Source organism: Bos indicus x Bos taurus, chromosome 19 (assembly GCF_003369695.1).
Source record: "Bos indicus x Bos taurus breed Angus x Brahman F1 hybrid chromosome 19, Bos_hybrid_MaternalHap_v2.0, whole genome shotgun sequence".
Lineage (NCBI taxonomy): Eukaryota > Metazoa > Chordata > Mammalia > Artiodactyla > Bovidae > Bos > Bos indicus x Bos taurus.
The window spans coordinates 28,585,432-28,602,312 of NC_040094.1; the positions used below are offsets into that span (position 1 = coordinate 28,585,432).

General features: G+C 47.1%; 3 protein-coding genes across 3 annotated transcripts; 2 read left to right on the forward strand and 1 right to left on the reverse strand.

The window, feature by feature from the left end:
* Window positions 1–287: 287 nt before the first annotated feature.
* On the forward strand, window positions 288–1,315 carry TMEM88 (transmembrane protein 88). Its single transcript, XM_027519556.1, has 2 exons — window positions 288–550; window positions 659–1,315. The coding sequence occupies exons 1-2, from the start codon at window positions 341–343 to the stop codon at window positions 926–928; spliced, it is 480 nt and encodes a 159-aa protein (XP_027375357.1). The 5' UTR covers window positions 288–340; the 3' UTR covers window positions 929–1,315.
* A 603-nt stretch (window positions 1,316–1,918) lies between these two features.
* Window positions 1,919–3,148, reverse strand: NAA38 (N(alpha)-acetyltransferase 38, NatC auxiliary subunit). The gene is made up of 3 exons (XM_027519557.1): window positions 2,622–3,148; window positions 2,253–2,439; window positions 1,919–2,082 (listed from the first exon to the last, which is right to left on the reverse strand). Exons 1-3 carry the CDS (start codon window positions 2,700–2,702, stop codon window positions 1,970–1,972), a joined length of 381 nt encoding a protein of 126 aa, XP_027375358.1. The 5' UTR covers window positions 2,703–3,148; the 3' UTR covers window positions 1,919–1,969.
* Window positions 3,149–3,282: 134 nt separating this feature from the next.
* Window positions 3,283–6,878, forward strand: LOC113878449 (cytochrome b5 domain-containing protein 1). The gene is made up of 4 exons (XM_027519551.1): window positions 3,283–3,500; window positions 3,593–3,669; window positions 3,788–4,006; window positions 4,572–6,878. The coding sequence occupies exons 1-4, from the start codon at window positions 3,341–3,343 to the stop codon at window positions 4,800–4,802; spliced, it is 687 nt and encodes a 228-aa protein (XP_027375352.1). The 5' UTR covers window positions 3,283–3,340; the 3' UTR covers window positions 4,803–6,878.
* Window positions 6,879–16,881: the final 10,003 nt, after the last annotated feature.

The following is a 16,881-nucleotide window of genomic DNA, read 5'->3' on the forward strand; positions in this document are numbered from 1 at the left end:
GATTTTTGTGTGAGAATATTAATATTAAAAATAAAATCAGAAAAAAAAAAATCCTGTTTCGGTAACGTGCTAGTGGTAGCAAGGAGAGCCCTGGGAGGAGGGCAGTGAGACCTTGATTGATGGGGAGGGACTGCGCAGACCCCGGCTAGGGGAGCCCCTCCCCGGAGGCGCCTGTGGAATGTCCAGAGCTCCGGTCTCTCCTTGGTATGGGGGGGGTGCCTAATCCTGGAGTCGCATTCCAGGATAAGGGGGGGTGGGGTGGGGAGAGGCTGGGCCGGGGGAGGGGCAGGAAAGAGGGCTATAAGGGCCGCGGCCCAGGCGCGAGGAAGCCAGGCGGGCCATGGCGGATGTCCCCGGGGCTCAGCGACCGGTTCCCGGCGGCGGCCCAGAGCCCCGGGACCCCCTGGACTGCTGGGCCTGTGCTGTGCTGGTCACGGCCCAGAATCTCCTGGTGGCCGCCTTCAACCTTCTCCTGCTGGCGCTGGTGCTGGGGACCATCCTGCTGCCCGCTGTCACCATGCTAGGCTTTGGCTTTCTCTGCCACTCCCAGGTAAGCATGAGCCCGCGTTGTCGGGGAAGGGTGGCGGCGGGGTCTGTGGGCCGCAACGTCGCCGGGCCCGGGCTGTTTGGCTTGGGCCTCACGCTGCTTCTCCTACAGTTCCTTCGCTCCCAGGCACCCCCTTGCACCGCGCACCTGCGGGACCCGGGCTTCACAGCCCTGCTGGTCACCGGATTCCTGCTCCTCGTGCCGCTGCTCGTGCTTGCCCTGGCCAGCTACCGCCGCCTCTGCCTGCGCCTCCGCCTGGCCGATTGCCTCGTGCCTTACAGCCGAGCCCTCTACCGGCGCCGGCGCAACCCGCAGCCGCGGCCAGCCCGGTCCTCACCAGGGCCCCAGGTTGCTCCAACCTCAGGAAAGGTCTGGGTCTGAGGACCCTCGAGTCAAGAACAACCCTGAGGACTGCCCTCCCTCCCGGTCGGCCCAAGGACTTGAAGCTTACCCTGCCCTCACTCGTGCCTAAACCATGTCCAGCATCCCCTTAAGCAACTGAACATCTGTGGACCCAATTCTGGTGAAAATCCGCCACACCCTGAAAACCCACTTTCGTCTCACTACCCATATCTGAATCCTGAACATCTGGGCTGGACCCTGCATCCCCGCAGCCCCCTGTGAATAGACCTCACTGGTGCGCTGGTGCTCTCCTTTTCCGGTGCTGCTCCTAGTATTTACGGACTGGGGGGCGGGGGGAGGGGTGGCGAGGTTGGAGGGGAAGGAGTCATCCATCACACATCAATAAAGAATTATGAACTGAACGCAGTCCTGGGATCCTGTGAACAGAGGGACGGCACAAAGACTATCATTCCTGAAACGTGCCCAGGAGCAGGAAACAGCAAACGGGTGGGGGGCGGGGGTAGCTTTAGTTCGCAGGCCCAAGCATCCTTGAGTCTCCTGGCCTTCCCTTATCGCATTAGCCCGCTCTTCCTGGCCAGACCCCAGAGCTCTGTCCCTGACCCCAAAGGCACCTTCTCACCAATGGAGTGAAGGGGGCCCGGCCTCTGTCGCCTGCCCTGCTCCCCTTGGGGACCCAAGTCTTTTCTCTGACCCCAGCTTAAGAGGAACTCGGTGTTGCCAGGCCGGAGAGGGAAACAATGGGCCTTCCGGAGCAGGATGACACCCCGCCTCCTGCCACAATTCTGGAGCAGCTGCGTGGGAGGGAAGACAGAGGGGCCCATCCTAGGGCCTGTGGATCTGAGGTTCAGCCTGTTGCCCATCCTGACCTCGAATGTGAGAGAACCTTTGGCAGTTCTGGACATCCAGGTTGTGGAAGGAGGGCTGAGTGCTCCCGACCTCATATAAGCTTGCTCTAGGAATGGGATGTGCAATCCCTGCCCCAGCATCCCAGCTACACACACACACAGGTTACGGTCAGTTACAGGTTTAATGAGGACTGAAAGGCATGTTCGACAGGGCTCAGAGATAGGGAGGCCCCGCCAGGCTCTCTCTTTGCACCTCAATAGAAACGATGTGGTGTCCAGGTACCATGGCCAGACCCAAGACACGGGGTTCCCCGGCAGAGAAGGAATCTGGAAAGAAGAGAGAGCATTAGGGAGGCAGGACAGGGTCGGCCACGCCCCCTCTGAGCCACAACTTCTAGCCCCAGAAAATAGGGTGTGCAGCCAGGCACTTTAGGGGAAATGCCTCGCGTGAGGCTCCGCCGCATTCCCCGGTGGGTGTGCATTCCCTGAGCACTAACCCGACGGCTTGAGGAACTCCTGCGCCGAGCCCAGGATAACGTTGCAGTCACGGTCGGTGCAGAGGAAGCAACCGACCAGGGTCCGTCCATCTGTCATGCGAATGCGCATAGTCTTGTTGAGCAGCGCCTCCAGCTGCTGCCTAGCGCGCGCAGCCGGCGAGTCCTCCTCGCGCTCCCCGTCAGAGTCCTGTGCAGGGCGGGACATGCGCTCAGACCGCGCCGCCCAGCTGCAGCCTGTCTGCGGAACCACAGTTCCCGACAGCCTACGGGGCGCTCACACGAAGCCCAGAGGCTGCCGGGCCTGCAGTTCCCCTTCCGTTCCCCCATCTTGCTCCCCGACAGCCCCTCAATCCCAGAACCCGAGCTAACCCCGGCGCTGGAGCTGCTTTGACGCCGGCTGCAACAGCCATTTTCCTCTCGTAGCAGCATCGTTGGTCCAGCTCCGGCCATTCGTTCCCGGGCCTCCTCCAAGTCCGTCAACTTCCTAAGAACCTTTGAGTCCGGTGGTCTGAGATATCGCGAGCGCTCCCGACCTATTTTTTTTTCGCGAGATCACCTCTCCAGTTCTTCGTCTCTTCGGCAACTGCAGAGATCTCGCGAGCTTCTCCTACACCAATGCTGCGGCTCAAGGAGGCCAATTACGCCAGACGTATTAAGATATCGCGAGAATTTTTCAACTATCTAGCTTCTTACCGGTCTCACTGGAATTTAGCGACAATTTCATAATTACACTCCTCCCCTTCGTTTTTTTCCTCTGCCTCGCGAGATAGTCTGTCCTAAAGAGTCCCTGTAGCCCAGACCACTGAATAAGTTAAAACGGAGTGTGTTCTCTTTCTTCGGACATCCTGAGGACACAACTACTTGAACGCCGGGATCGGACTACGTTTCCCATGAGTACCCGCAGCCCACGCCCCTCTTTGCTTGTACAGCGTTTAATCTCAGAGGACGGTGGCCGGAAAGGAATAATGGTTTCCATGTCAGCGGATAAACGCACTCGCCTTAGCTACCGGACGAGGGAGGATGCAGTAGTGCGTGCGCGCTGAAAAGCAAGGAAGCAACTAAAGTCAGTGAGCAATAGAGCAAGAGCTATGCCAAGCCGGGGCCTAGTGGCCGGGCCAAACTTTCAGTATTTTCAACGTCGCTATTTCACGCCGGCCGAGGTGGCCCAACATAACCAGCCGGAAGACCTCTGGGTGTCTTACCTGGGAAACGTGTACAACCTAACCCCGTTGGCACAGGAGTACAAGGGTAAGGGCCACACTTTGGGCCAGCGTCGGGGGTGTGCTCGGGGGTGTTTGGTTCTTGGATGGCTAGCACTGACGGCGGCTGCTCCTTCCCAGGAGACTTGCTGTTGAAACCCATCGTGGAAGTGGCGGGCCAGGATATCAGCCACTGGTTTGATCCGAAAACCAGAGACGTGAGTTCTTCTGGAAACGGGCTGAAGGGAGGAGGCGCTGGAGGGTTGAAGAGGAAAAATAGAGGCCAACCAGAGCCCGAGATAGTGACTGCTCCCACCGTCCTCCTCTGCTTTAAAGATCCGCAAGCACATAGATCCGCTGACCGGTTCCCTGAGATACCGCACCCCCCGGGGCCGCTTTCTGCACGTGCCGCCTCAGCTACCCCGTTCGGACTGGGCCAATGATTTCGGGACGCCTTGGTGGCAAGGGTCGCGTTATGAGGTGGGGCGGCTGTCCTCCAAGACCCGGAATATCCGCATCATTAACACGCTCACGTCGCAAGAGCACACACTGGAGGTGAGAACTGGTGCCTGGGGGCAGGATAAAGGGAACTAAGAACCCCAGCAAAACTCCAAACAGCTCTGCAGGCCAGCAGCTCTCCACAGTCAATGGAAGCTGTGTTTTCTTCCCTTTTAGGGGTAACAGAGGAAAGGTTACCTGGGTCCTGGGGGCTGGGAATTTGAGCGCAGGGCGACAGTTTGTACATCTTAGTGATGGTGGTCCCCAGAAGCTCTTTCTTGCTGAGTTTTTGTACAGCAGTTCCAAGTGCACTCTTAATAGTCTACTTTATTGTGGGGATGAGGTCAGGGCAGTGACGTTTGGGCCATCTGTTTATTAGAAGTGGCTGCCACAAAGGCAGATAGGACTCGGGGGCCATTCATTGCATGCTGGAGCTTCAAGTTTATTTCTGGGACCCTGGAGTGCCTTAAGCTGCTGTATCTGCCAAGGGAAACACTCTAACCCCGGCTCTGTCGCCTTTTGGGCTTCTGGCCTGTGTGTGTGTGTGTGTGTGTGTGTGTGTGTGTGTGTGTGTGTGTGTTCCACCCAGAATTCTGGGGTGGGGTGCTTTCGTGTTCTCCAGGTGGGGGCCCTGGAATCGATGTGGGAAATACTACACCGCTATCTCCCCTATAATGCACATGCTGCCAGCTACACGTGGAAATATGATGGCAAGAATCTGAACATGGATTATACTCTGGAGGAGAATGGGATCCAGGATCAGCAGGAAGAATTTGATTATCTCAATATGGACAGTACACTTTACACACCTGCAGTACTGCTGTACTTCAATGATGACCTCACAGAACTATAGGATGGGAGGTGTATGCTCCTGTAGACTCAAGACAGATTTGGAATTTAGCGCTTTCTGTGCCCTGGAGGAAAAGAGGTGGGGATGGGGAGGGGCCATGCCTGGACCTAGACCTTCTTTCCACTCTGGGAGCTGGCATGAGGTTCCCATGCCCTACTGAAGTGTAAAGATCCTGTTCCTCAGGTTCATTAGCATTTACTCTGAGAAAGCTAGGGAGAATGCTAGAAGTGGATTCATTTTTAGGAATGATACAAGAAAATAAAGTATCTTAGATCAGGGAGATGTAGAAGAAATAAAGTATCTTAGCTCAGGCAGAACTTTTCCATAGTAAGAGAAAGAGAAGTTCTACACAGGGATGAGGGATGGAAGAACTTTTCTGGCAATGATGGAAATGGCATGGCTGCAGAAAGATGGAATTTACAAAGACAGGAAGAGGAGATGTCTGCCACTGGCCACACAAAACTGGTTAGTCTTTCTTCTGAATAGTATTTGCAGCTGAAACCGAAGAGGAAGAGGGGAAGTGAATGGTCACCAGGTAATTCAGGCCAAATATTATGCTATATATGCTCATTTAATATAACTACCCATAAGACAGATATCATTCCCACCGTTCTACAGATAAATCTTCTGAAGCTTAGCAAGAAGCTTAATTGCACAGAAGGTACACTAGTTCGCAACCAGAATGTAAATGCAGGTCTTCCCAATTCCAAAGTCCATTTTCTTTTCAATATGAAGAGAATATGTCAGTGTCCCAGCTTACTGCATAATGGGAACCTATAGGCCTATTGTGTAGTCAGCCATGGTGTGGTTTTTTTGTTTGTTGGAGTTATTACCTCTGGAAGGGAGTTAGCAGAGTTCTCCTGTGGCAGAGAGGACACAGGGAAGGCTAAGTGTCAGCTAAATAACAGCTGTTGAGGCTACTTCATGGTTAAACCCACAGCAAACCTTTCCTGACTCTTCTGAGGCACAGAGGTGGGTATACACTGACTCCAGGAAAACGAGAATGGGAAAGGGCCACTGGATAGGCCACTTTGGATGCGGTACAAAAAGGAAGCATCAGCATGTATATATTCATGATGGGTCTGTGCCTCTGACAGGAAGGTGAGGAAGATGGGGTTGGCCTTGCCAGATGGTGACTCTGCAAGAAGGGGCTTGACAGGGGTGATGCAAAGAGAGAAGCTAAGTCAACTAAGCTAAGTTCTCAAAAGAGAACCATGGAGGGCAGGGGCCAGATTTAGTCCGCTGTGACCTAAGCATGGAAGGGGAAATGAGAATAACAAGTGAATTTCTTGACAGTTTCAGGCAAAAAAGGAAGCAGGGAGATGTTAGTGCATCTTCCTGGAAGATGGCCCCCTAGGAGACAGTGGGTGGGCTACACAGGAGCATGCTGAGGGGCTGATTAAGAACAGCACGGATAGAGGTGGGGACATCTGTGTCCACCTTTGGCTTCAGCAGTGTCTGAATTCACTGTGAGACAGCTTCCATTCAGTCCCATGTAATGACAGAATCCATGAATTATCTGAATCATTTTGATGTTTCATCAGCTCTGCAGCTGTTTCATGTATATCTTGTTTGCTCAGTTCTATTTGAGAACCAAAACTATGCTGTTGCTCTAGCCTTGGCCTTAGGGCCTGTGCCTATGGGATCTGCCCAGACTTGCCCCTCTGCCCAAATTTCCTACTTCAGTACCTTTTGCCAGACACACATCTCTGTCCTCACACACAGTCACTCTCCAAGCAGATTATATCACCTAAATATCTCTGGGATCCATCTGCTTTTCTCAAAGCTGTCATTACTTCTGGTCTGGAATGCTTCCTAACCAGTCCTCCCATATCCACTTCTGTCCTCCCTGGTGGCTCAGTGGTAAAGAATCCACCTGCCAATGCAGGAGATGCAGATCGATTCCTGGATTAGGAAGATCCTCTGAAGAAGAAAATAGCATCCCACTCCAGTATTCTTGCCTGGAGAATCCCATGGACAGAGGAGCCTGACAGGCTGCAGTCCATGCGGTTGCAAAGAGTCGGACACGACTTAGTGACTAAACAACAGCCTCCACACAGAGCAGAGTGAGCTCTGGAAGACAAACCTAAACATCTAACTTTCCTCCTGCAGATATCTCAGGGGCTTCCAGTTACTTCTGGAATAAAATCCTAAATCCAAAGACCTTGCATAAATCAGCCTCTACCTGGCATCATCCCATCTTCATTCCCTACCTCCCAGTCACACTGGCTGGCTTTCTGTTTACTAAACGCCTTTCTGCCTCAGAGCCAGCACACAAGCTGTTCTCCCTGCTTGTGACACTCTTCCATTTCCCACCTTGCTAAAAGTGTTTCTTCCTCACAGCAACCTTGTCTGATTTCTCCATGTAGGTCAAGACTTTCTGTTAAATCTTCTCTTAGCACCAGGCCTATTTCAGAGTGCTTATTACAATAGTAATGTTAACATTATGGATGTAATTGGCTGGCTGGCTGCTAGATTGTAAGCTCACAAGAGCAGATAGCATGTCCATCTTGTTCACTACTGTATTCCCAGTGTTGGGCACACAGTTGCTGCGCAATAAATTTTGATGAATGAACTCAAATGTTAAGTGAATTCCTCTGCCTGTAATAACTAGTGGATGGATGCTGTGTCCTGCGGGGCAAGACGCAACCAAGAAATAGGATGTCTGGGTCCTGAACTATAATCTCTATCCACTGGTTTCTTTCCTTGCTCGCCATAGATCCAAGACCAAAAGTTACTCCATAGAAGTTCTTCGCCTCACAGAGATTTTTTGGGGCAATTGACCTGTCTTTTCTCTATATGGCCACCAGGTGGCTGTAGTCACCTATAGAGTGAAGGGAGAGGGGCCTGGATGAGGAAAAACACTTCCAACTTCTGAACAGGTTAGAATTAAAGGTGGCCCATGGAAATGCATAGGTGGAAGGAAAGGATCAGAAAAAAAGAGAAAACAACATGGCCACTATTCTGTTAGCATTAGGTTTGTTCCTGTTTTTAATTTTTTTCATAAGCACATGCCAGAAAAGGAGTGTAGTTTGAGAAATAAAACTCATGGGATAGGCCATGAAGGGGGTCTGATTACAGGAGTGGGTGTGTACAGGCACAGTGAGGCACAGAACTATGAAAGGGATAAAGATCACAAATTTTTCAGATAATAGAGTATGTTCATTTATTCTTAGTGGGTTTTGTTTTGTTTGTATACACCTTTCTACTGGGCACTACCTTGGTTCTCTAGATATCCAAGACTGGATATTTGCATGAAGAGTATGTAAATAATGCCTGTTCCTAAAACCTAGATTCTAAATAGAACATGAATGTAGGCTTCAGGTCCTTCTGTGAGGGTCTCTTGTTTTGGAGGGAGGTGGGGTGGGGGTGGTATATTGAAAGAACAGTTTCCTATCCTAAGTAGATCACTGCAGCTTCAAAGAATTCACCTGGCGAATATTTCCCACAAGCCTCAGTCACTAGATGCACATATCCTTTGCAGGAAGTTTGCTCACTTAATGGGCTACAACATGCACACATGAAAAAGATAAATGAATGGTAAAGGACAAAATTACGGCAAATCACAATTAGCCTGGGCCTGCAGAAATGATTTCTAAATATTGTGTGTATGTGTTTATGTCTGCATGTGCAGAGATGGAGATGTGTATTATTTTGGAGAAAAGTGTTGTAATTTCCATCGGAGTCTCAAAATGGCCCAGCCCCTGACCCTGAAATAGTACACACATAAGCACAATCATAAAGACCCCAAAAGTAAAATATCAAAGGTGACAATACGATGTGGTCCCAGGATTCCTGTCACCTGCCTCAATGCTCTACTTCAACCTGATACAAGACAGTCTTTGAAACAAGATAGTAATAGGCCACGCTGAGTGGCATCACCTTCCTGCATGACAAACATAGGCCACTGTTCCAGTCACCTGCTGTTGCTTAAAACTATGCCCAAACTTAAGTGGCTTCAAACAACCACCATCATTTATTTTGCTGAGTCTGTAACTTGGGCAGGGTTCAGTGGGGACAGCTCATTTTCACTCCATAAGGTGTCAACTGGTAGATGACTGGAAGCTGGATAATTCACTTTGAAAATCGCTTACTTGCAAACAGCTGTAAAGTTGATGCTATCTATGGGCTCTTCTCCATGAGGGCCCCTTCTCAGCTTGGGTGGGCTTCCTCAAGGCATGGTAGCTCGGTTCCAAGAGCAAGTCTCCCAAGAGAACCAGGAGGAAGCTCAAGCAGTTTTTATAACCTCACTTCAAATTCAAGGGGAAGGAACTAGGCCTCACTTCTCAGTGGGAAGAGTCAAAGTCACACTGTAATAAAAACATGTTGGATGTGAGTTATTATTGTGACCATTTTTGGAAAATACAGTTGACCACAGATGCCCTGGAGGCAAAAGGAGGGACATCCAGTCAGTCTTGGGTAGCAGTGGGGTGTTGAGTCTTTCTGAAAACCAAAGTTGGAATCCTGGTTCCAACATCCACTTCAATTCATTAACCCAATACTGAGCATCTGCTGATATATCAGGCACAATACTGGACTCTGTAAATACACTAAATAGTAAGATGTAACTTCTGCCCTCAAGGAGCTTACAGGATAGTGGGAGATTCATAGAAGTTTGTGAACCCCTTAACTGGTCATCTTGCTTCCACTTGTACAAAGCAGCCAAGGGAAGTATTTTGTTTGTTTATTTTTACTGGCATATAACTGATGCTTTTGAACTGAGGTGTTGGAGAAGACTCTTGGAGAGTCCTTTGGACTGCAAGGAGATCCAACCAGTCCATCCTAAAGGAGATCAGTTCTAAATATTCATTGGAAGGACTGATGTTGAAGCTGAAACTCCAATACTTTGGCCACCTGATGTGAAGAGCTGACTCATTTGAAAAGACCCTGATGCTCGGAAAGATTGAAGGCGGGAGGAGAAGGGGACAACAGAGATGAGATGGTTGGATGGCATCACCGACTCAATGGGCATGAGTTGGAGTAAACTCCGGGAGTTGGTGATGGACAGGGAGGCCTTGCATGCTGCAGTCCATGGGGTCACAAAGAGTCAGACACGACTGAGAGACTGAACTGAACTGAACAAAATGTGTGTCAGTTTCAGGTGTACAGCCAAGTGGATCAGTTACACATATACATGTATCCACTCTACATTCTTTTCCCATATAGGTCATTACAGAATATTGAGTAGAGTTCCCTGTGCTACACAGCAGGTCCTTAGGGGGAAGCTTTTAAAGTTCCCCTGTTTAAAGTCTTCAAAGGCCTTTACTATTGTCTTCAAGGCCCTGCATGATCTGGCTCTTCCAGACTCTTCTTTTTAAAATTTTACATCTATGTTATTGAAGTTGATTTACAACATTGTGTTAATTTCTACTACATAGCAAGTGGTTCAGTTATATACACACGGAGATCCTATGGACTGTAGCCCCCCAGGTTCCTCTGTCCATGGGATTCTCTAGGCAAGAATACTGGAGTGGGTTGCCATACTCTCCTCCAGGAGATCTTCCTGAGGGACTGAACCCACGTCTCTTATGTCTCCTGCATTGGCAAGCAGGTTCTTTACCACTAGTGTCACTTGGGAAGCCCCATATACCTATCTATATATATGTGTGTATGTATATTTTTCATTTTTTCCATTACGGCTTATTACAGGGCACTGCACATAGTTCCCTGCACTATACAGTAGGACCCTGTTCTCTGTCCACCCCATATATAATAGTCTGCATCTGCTCATCTGAAACACCCACTCCCTCCCTCCCCTGCCCCACCTCCCCCAGGGTCCTCTTTTATCAGTTTCTGACACTCCAAGCTCCTTTCTGCCAGGGCCTTCTACCATGCTGTTTCTCTGCATGAACACCACCCTCCACTCATCACTTGGCCCTCTCTATGAACACCACCCTCCACTCATCACTTGGCCCTCTGTATGAACACCACCCTCCACTCATCACTTGGCCACCAGCTGCCCTTAAAGTCTTTGCTTAAATGTCACTTTTTCAGAGAAGTCTTCCCTGGTCCCTTCAATTATGTCAACTCTTTGATCACACCCACTCAGGATGCCATGAAACATCATAATTACAATAAAAATACCTAGGGTAATTTGTTCTTTAATGTCCATATTCCTCCCTTTTTAGAGTATAAGCCCCAGGGGAACAGAGACATGATCAATATCCAGCACCCAGCGCCATGCTCAACCCAGAGCAGTTATCCAACATTCATAAAGTGAACACATACAATGTTACAAATACTACAAAAGGGCTAAGTATGAAATGCTTTAGGAGTATCTAATCCCAGTCTGGGGAGATCACGAAAGGCTTTTTGGAGAGGCATCATCTCCAGGTGAGACTGGAAGGACAAGGAGGAAGTAGCCAAGTGAAGAGGTGAGAGGGTGGGAGGAAGAATAGACAGCAGAGAGTACATCGTTTAGAGGTGAGGTTGTGTGGAGAGCTCAGAGGCAGAAGGAAGTGCAGAACGGTAAACCAAGAGGAGACTGACAAGAGACGGGAGGCCTGAAGAGGGTGGGCAAGAGGCATTGAGGCCGGAACAGGTCCTGTGAGACTTTGTAAACCAGGTTTTTTGTTTTTGTTTTTCTTAATTGAGATATGGTTCACATACTATAAAATTCACCCTTTCAAGCATACAAGTTGGAGTTAAGGGTTTTATAAGGATACTGTCATGATCAGAATTGCATTTTTGAAAAGGTGACTTGACTACAATGTCAAGAGAGAATGGATGGGAGGGGAGAAAAAGAACAAAGTGGAGACAGGGAGACGATGCCGTTACGGCAGTCCAGGGAAGAGAGGGAAGGTGGCTGGCGTGAAGTTTGTGGCTGTGGAGGTCAGAGAAGATGAACTCAAGAGAGAATTGCACAACCCAGTATTTTATTGGGAAGGGTCTGAGGCAGGGGGAGGAGTCAAGGATGACACCCAAGTTTCTGGCCTGGGTGACCAAGAGGATCATGAGTCCACTGACAGAGGAGGGAAATGATTGGAAGGAGGGTTTCACGGGCAAGGAAGATCGTGTGTTTTTAGTTAGCTGTCTGAAGTAACTCTGGAGCATGGAAAAAACAGATATCCAGATCTTACCAGGTATGTGGTATGAGATCCTGAATAGAGTTAAATTATCAGCAGTAACTATTACCAAAGTCAAAGATGAAATCACTTCAAGAATAAAGTGTGATCTACATGGAAGGCCTGGGAGGAACAGTATCTAAGGGGGAGGATGAGAAGAAACTCAGAAGGATGAACCGAAGTGGTTAAGAGAGACCCTGGAAAATGGTGCTGGTGAAGCCAAAGACAGTATTTGAGAGGAGAGAACAGTCAACAGTGTGAAACGTCACACAGTCAAGTAAGGAGAACTTGAGCATCCACAGATTTAGCGACAGCAAAACAGTGGTGCCTTAGAGAAGATGGTAGATGGATGAGGCATGAATGAGGTCTTCACAGAATTCCAGCTGCAGAGGAAGGAGCTTTCTGGCTTCTTAACTACACACAGAATATCCTTCATTTAGGTTCCATTTCTTCAATCACAAAACATGAACCGAAGCAGTAGAGATGCACTAAGGACAACAGGCATAAACCAGGTTATGGTCCCTTAAGAAGAAGTTACCTTATACTGTTGTTTATACTGTTGTTGAGAAGATTGAATATGATAAGGTATGGGGAAACGCCTAGCAGTATAAAAGGTCCTTGGGACAGACACTCAAGATTTTTCGTTTTCTTTCCCTTTCCTTATGCGATCCATTCCTTATTTACTAATGAATGCTTTCCTTGGGATTTCCTGAGATTCGACATTATTTAGCATCCAGGTAACTTCTGTCATGATTGGAAAATTAGTAGACTATGTCTGTGACTAACTGGTTTCCAACCTAACAACAGTGTTTGTGCCTTCATTAGGAGAACTGCTGCTGCTAAGTCGCTTCAGTCGTGTCCGACTCTGTGCGACCCCAGAGACGGCAGCCCACCAGGCTTCCCCATCCCTGGGATTCTCCAGGCAAGAACACTGGAGTGGGTTGCCATTTCCTTCTCCAACGCATGAAAGTGAAAGTGAAGTCGCTCAGTCATGTCTGACTTCTAGTGACCCCATGGACTGCAGCCTACCAGGCTCCTCCGTCCATGGGATTTTCCAGGCAAGAGTACTGGAGTGGGGTGCCATTGCCTTCTCCGAGGAGAACTGAGCATAGTAAAATGTGGTTTGTTTCACATGACACCAGAACTGAGCTTATTTAAATAAAGCAGAGGAAAAGTGAGGAAATGGAGCCAACTGTTGGGAACAGGAATACTTAAAGTCAGCCCTTTGCTCCTTCAGTTTAAGGTGCTGTGTGTAACCCAGGTCGTGAAACCACACACCTTACAAGCATCTTAAGTGGATCTCTCTGAAGTGAGAAATGGCTAATAGTACACGCGACTGTTTAGAACACTACCTACCTATTACCAAGTGCCTTACAGCCAGTGCCTTATGTAAGTTAGCTCACTGATCTTCGCTGCAGCCCGGTGAAGCAAGCACTTATATCCCTGCTTGACAGATAAGAGAGCTGAGATGCGTGGGATAAGCTGCTTCCCCAGGGTCACTGTTAGTAAGTGGCAGAACTTAATTTCAGATGCTACCTGAACCCAGAGCTCAAATTCTTCCTTACTTGGCTATGTAACACCTATTAGGAGTTATACAGTTTTGGAACATGGAATTTTTTAAAAATTAATTTTATTAATCACATCCAGTTTACTCTGAAATTAAAATTACTCTTCCTATCCAGAGAGCTAGGTGGTGAAAGGGCCTACGAGCAGGCAAAGGAGCAGGAGGACAGCTTGGGGCTCTGCAGGAAAGGTGTCAGGGCGGTTCTGCTCAAACAGCCAGGGCTTAACAACCGATGGAAAGTGAGGCATCCTGGCTGGCCAGTCAGTAAGAAACTATCGAGAAATTGTTAAACAGGCACTGTGAAAGAGGAAAAGATGTTTAGTTTTTGCTATTTTGTATAGAATTGTTATATTCAGTTTCCATCATAGTGATCAATCAAAGCAGGTCTAAAAGAAAATGGAAGGGAATTCCCTGGCAGTCCAGTGGTTGGAACTCTGTGCTTTCACTGCCGAGGAAGGAGGTTTGATCCCTTGATGAGGGACTAAGATCCTGCAAGTGGTGCAGCAAGGACAGAAACTGGGAGAAGACAAAGATAAGAGTTTGGCGATAAATCTTCCTTTTTTTTTTTTCTGCCGGGAGTGCAGAGTCCCAACCACTGGACTGCCAGGAAAGTCCCTTCCTTTTCTTCCAAGGTATCTCCTTTCTCAATGAAGAGCAAAGAAAAGGTTTTAGGTAAAAGGCAGCAATAGAAGGATGAGCAGATGCGGGATCCCAGACTCACACAGATCATAAAAGCTCTTTCAAGAAGCAGGTGTTCAAGTTAAGAACTCAGAAATGTCCTCTTAATTTAGTAACCAGGTTGTTGGTTATCTTATGAAAGAAGTTTTCAAAGAGAGGCTGGGCAGAGGGTTGGAAAATGAGCAGGCAAGTAAGGTAGACCATTTGAGTACAGAGAATTCTTTCAGGAAGTGTGGCTATGAGTGGGCATAGTAGTGAGGTAGGGTGGCAGCTAAAGGGGCCAGAGTGTCTCTTTTAAAGTTAGTTGAGATTTGAATACATTTAAATGTGGTTGGGGGGAACTTCTGTGGTGGTCCAGTGGCCCAGCCTCCGTATGCCCAATGCAGGGGGCTGCGTTTAATCCTTGTTCAGATAACTAGATCCCGCATGCCACAACTGAGACCTGGCACAGCCAAATAAATTAAATATTTTAAAAACCTATATTGTTAAGAGAAAGAAAATAAATATGGTTGGCAAGGAGCAAGTAGAATGGGAGACAAAGGAGAGTTAGGGGATCACTGTTAATCATTATAGCTGGGAAGGTGGCAAGGCTGGGAGCCCAAGTGTAGGTATTAGTTTTGGACAGAACAGGAAGGAGGAAAGGACGAATATGAATACAATTAAATATGTAGTTTTAGTGTCAGTATTTCAAGGGAGTTCTCATCTGATGATCTGTCTCCCAGAAGCATATGAGGACATGGTGGAGCTGATTAGGACAAAATGGAAGAATTCAGGTGTTACAGGGTCTCATAGGTCCAAGAATAGTGAGTAGAAGAGAGAGCTGGAAGGATAGAAAGCTGTAGCCAAAGTAAGAGGCTTGAATTTAATATTTCAGAAGAAGTACTATTTTTTTCAGAAGAGGTAAGAATTTACTAGTTCCTAGAGGTGGGAGAGAAAAGTGGAATGGTGAGAAAGATCTCTAGATAGGATATCAAGGGCAGGATGGAGCCAGGGGTCAGTCTTCAATAAAGGAGGAAAGCAGATGACAGCCAGGGAGAGAAGTGGAGGGGTCTAACAGTCAGACTACTGGAGCCTTAAAGAAATAGGGGCTTTTGCACAGAAGATGGGTGAATCTGGAAACAACCCTGGAGAAAAAGAATTAGATTCCTTCGGATATAAGGTCTGTGTTGCTGTTCAGTCACTAAGTCATGTCCAACTCTCCGTGACCCCAAGGATTGAAGCACACCAGGCTTCCCTGTCCTTCACTATCTCCTAGAGTTCGCTCAAACTCATGTCCATTGAGTCAGTGATGTACAACTTCTGAACCCAGGTTTATTTTTCATATTACTGTGTTTTAAACTAACTTTTTGGGACTACCAAACTTTATGAACGAATGTTTGATACTGTCTCCTATTCTCCTTCCATGTATTTTTAAAATTAATTTTTAAAACAAATTAAAAATTTTTTTTCTGTTAACACATATAGAATATGTGTTGTTTACAGAAAATTTCAGGTAGAAGAACATAAAGATATAAACCAAAAATCACTTATTCCTATCACTCAGTAGAAACGAGTATTAACATATTAACCACTTCCTTCCAATATTTTCCTACATAGTCATGACTATACTACATATATGACTTTATATTGTTTTATGCAATTAACATTAGATCATAAGCATTTGCTCATGTAATCCTGTCATTGTGGCAAAAGGTTAAAAATTAGTAAATCTAAAAGTGAAAAGTAAGTGGATATTCATTGTACTCCAACTTTTCTGTTGAAATTTTTCAAAATTAAGAAGTTCCAGGTGGGAGGAGGGATAAATTAGGAATTTGGGATTAACAGATACACAGTACTATATATAAAACAGATTAACAACAAGGAACTATTGTATATAGCACAGGGACCTATATTCAATATCTTATAATAATAACCTGTAATGGAAAATATTCTGAAAAGAATATATATATATTTATAACTGAATCACTTTGCTGTACACCTGAGTGTAGTAGGCTTTTTGTTTATATATTTTGTGGGATCTTAGTTCCCCATCCAAGGATCAAACTGGTGCTCCCAGCATTGGAAACTTGGAGTCTTAACTACTGGACTGCCAGCAAAGTTCTTATTGTATACCTGAAACACTGTAAATCAACTATACTTAAATTAAAAAGAAAAAAGTTACAGGTCGGAATGGAACTAATCATAGAGAAAAAGCAAGTGAATGATAACACAAAATTCAGGATCCTGGTAGGATAGGGTAGGAAAGGAAGACCACTATGAGGCTTTGAAGATATTTCTAACGTGGACTTCCCTGGTGGTTTGGTGGTTAAAAATCCACCTTCCAATGCAGGAGACCTGGGTTTGGTCAGGGAACTTAGATCCCCACATGCTGTGGGGCAGCTAAGCCTGTGAGCCTCAACTACTGAGCACATTCCCCACAGAAAGATCCCACATGCTGCAACTAAGACCCGACACAGCCAAATAAATAAATACACAAATATTTTAAAAATAAAGACATTACTAATGCTATATTTATTAAACTAATACTGGATACATGTGTTCATTTTAACATTTTCTGTGTTTGATATATGTGATACATACTCTTTTGAACCTGTGAAATAGTTCTCAATAATACATATATTTTTAAAATTAAAAACCTATCATGAACTTACTAGATAAATGAGGTCCACATACTACTTGCTAAATACTTTCCTACTCAACTTAAAACTGCTCTTCCTCCTCTCTACCACATAAATCTTAGTTATCTTTTGGGGCCTACTTCAAGTACAACTACATC

Bases quoted from the DNA above. Each gene is read 5' to 3' on its own strand.
- TMEM88 (XM_027519556.1), top strand. From the start codon at position 341: ATGGCGGATGTCCCCGGGGCTCAGCGACCGGTTCCCGGCGGCGGCCCA. The intron at 551-658 runs GTAAGCATGAGC...CTTCTCCTACAG, and splicing joins GCTTTCTCTGCCACTCCCAG to TTCCTTCGCTCCCAGGCACC.
- NAA38 (XM_027519557.1), bottom strand. From the start codon at position 2,702: ATGGCCGGAGCTGGACCAACGATGCTGCTACGAGAGGAAAATGGCTGT. The intron at 2,440-2,621 runs GTTAGCTCGGGT...CGCCCTGCACAG, and splicing joins AAAGCAGCTCCAGCGCCGGG to GACTCTGACGGGGAGCGCGA. The intron at 2,083-2,252 runs GTTAGTGCTCAG...TCTTCTTTCCAG, and splicing joins GGAGTTCCTCAAGCCGTCGG to ATTCCTTCTCTGCCGGGGAA.
- LOC113878449 (XM_027519551.1), top strand. From the start codon at position 3,341: ATGCCAAGCCGGGGCCTAGTGGCCGGGCCAAACTTTCAGTATTTTCAA. The intron at 3,501-3,592 runs GTAAGGGCCACA...GCTCCTTCCCAG, and splicing joins GTTGGCACAGGAGTACAAGG to GAGACTTGCTGTTGAAACCC. The intron at 3,670-3,787 runs GTGAGTTCTTCT...TCTGCTTTAAAG, and splicing joins TTGATCCGAAAACCAGAGAC to ATCCGCAAGCACATAGATCC.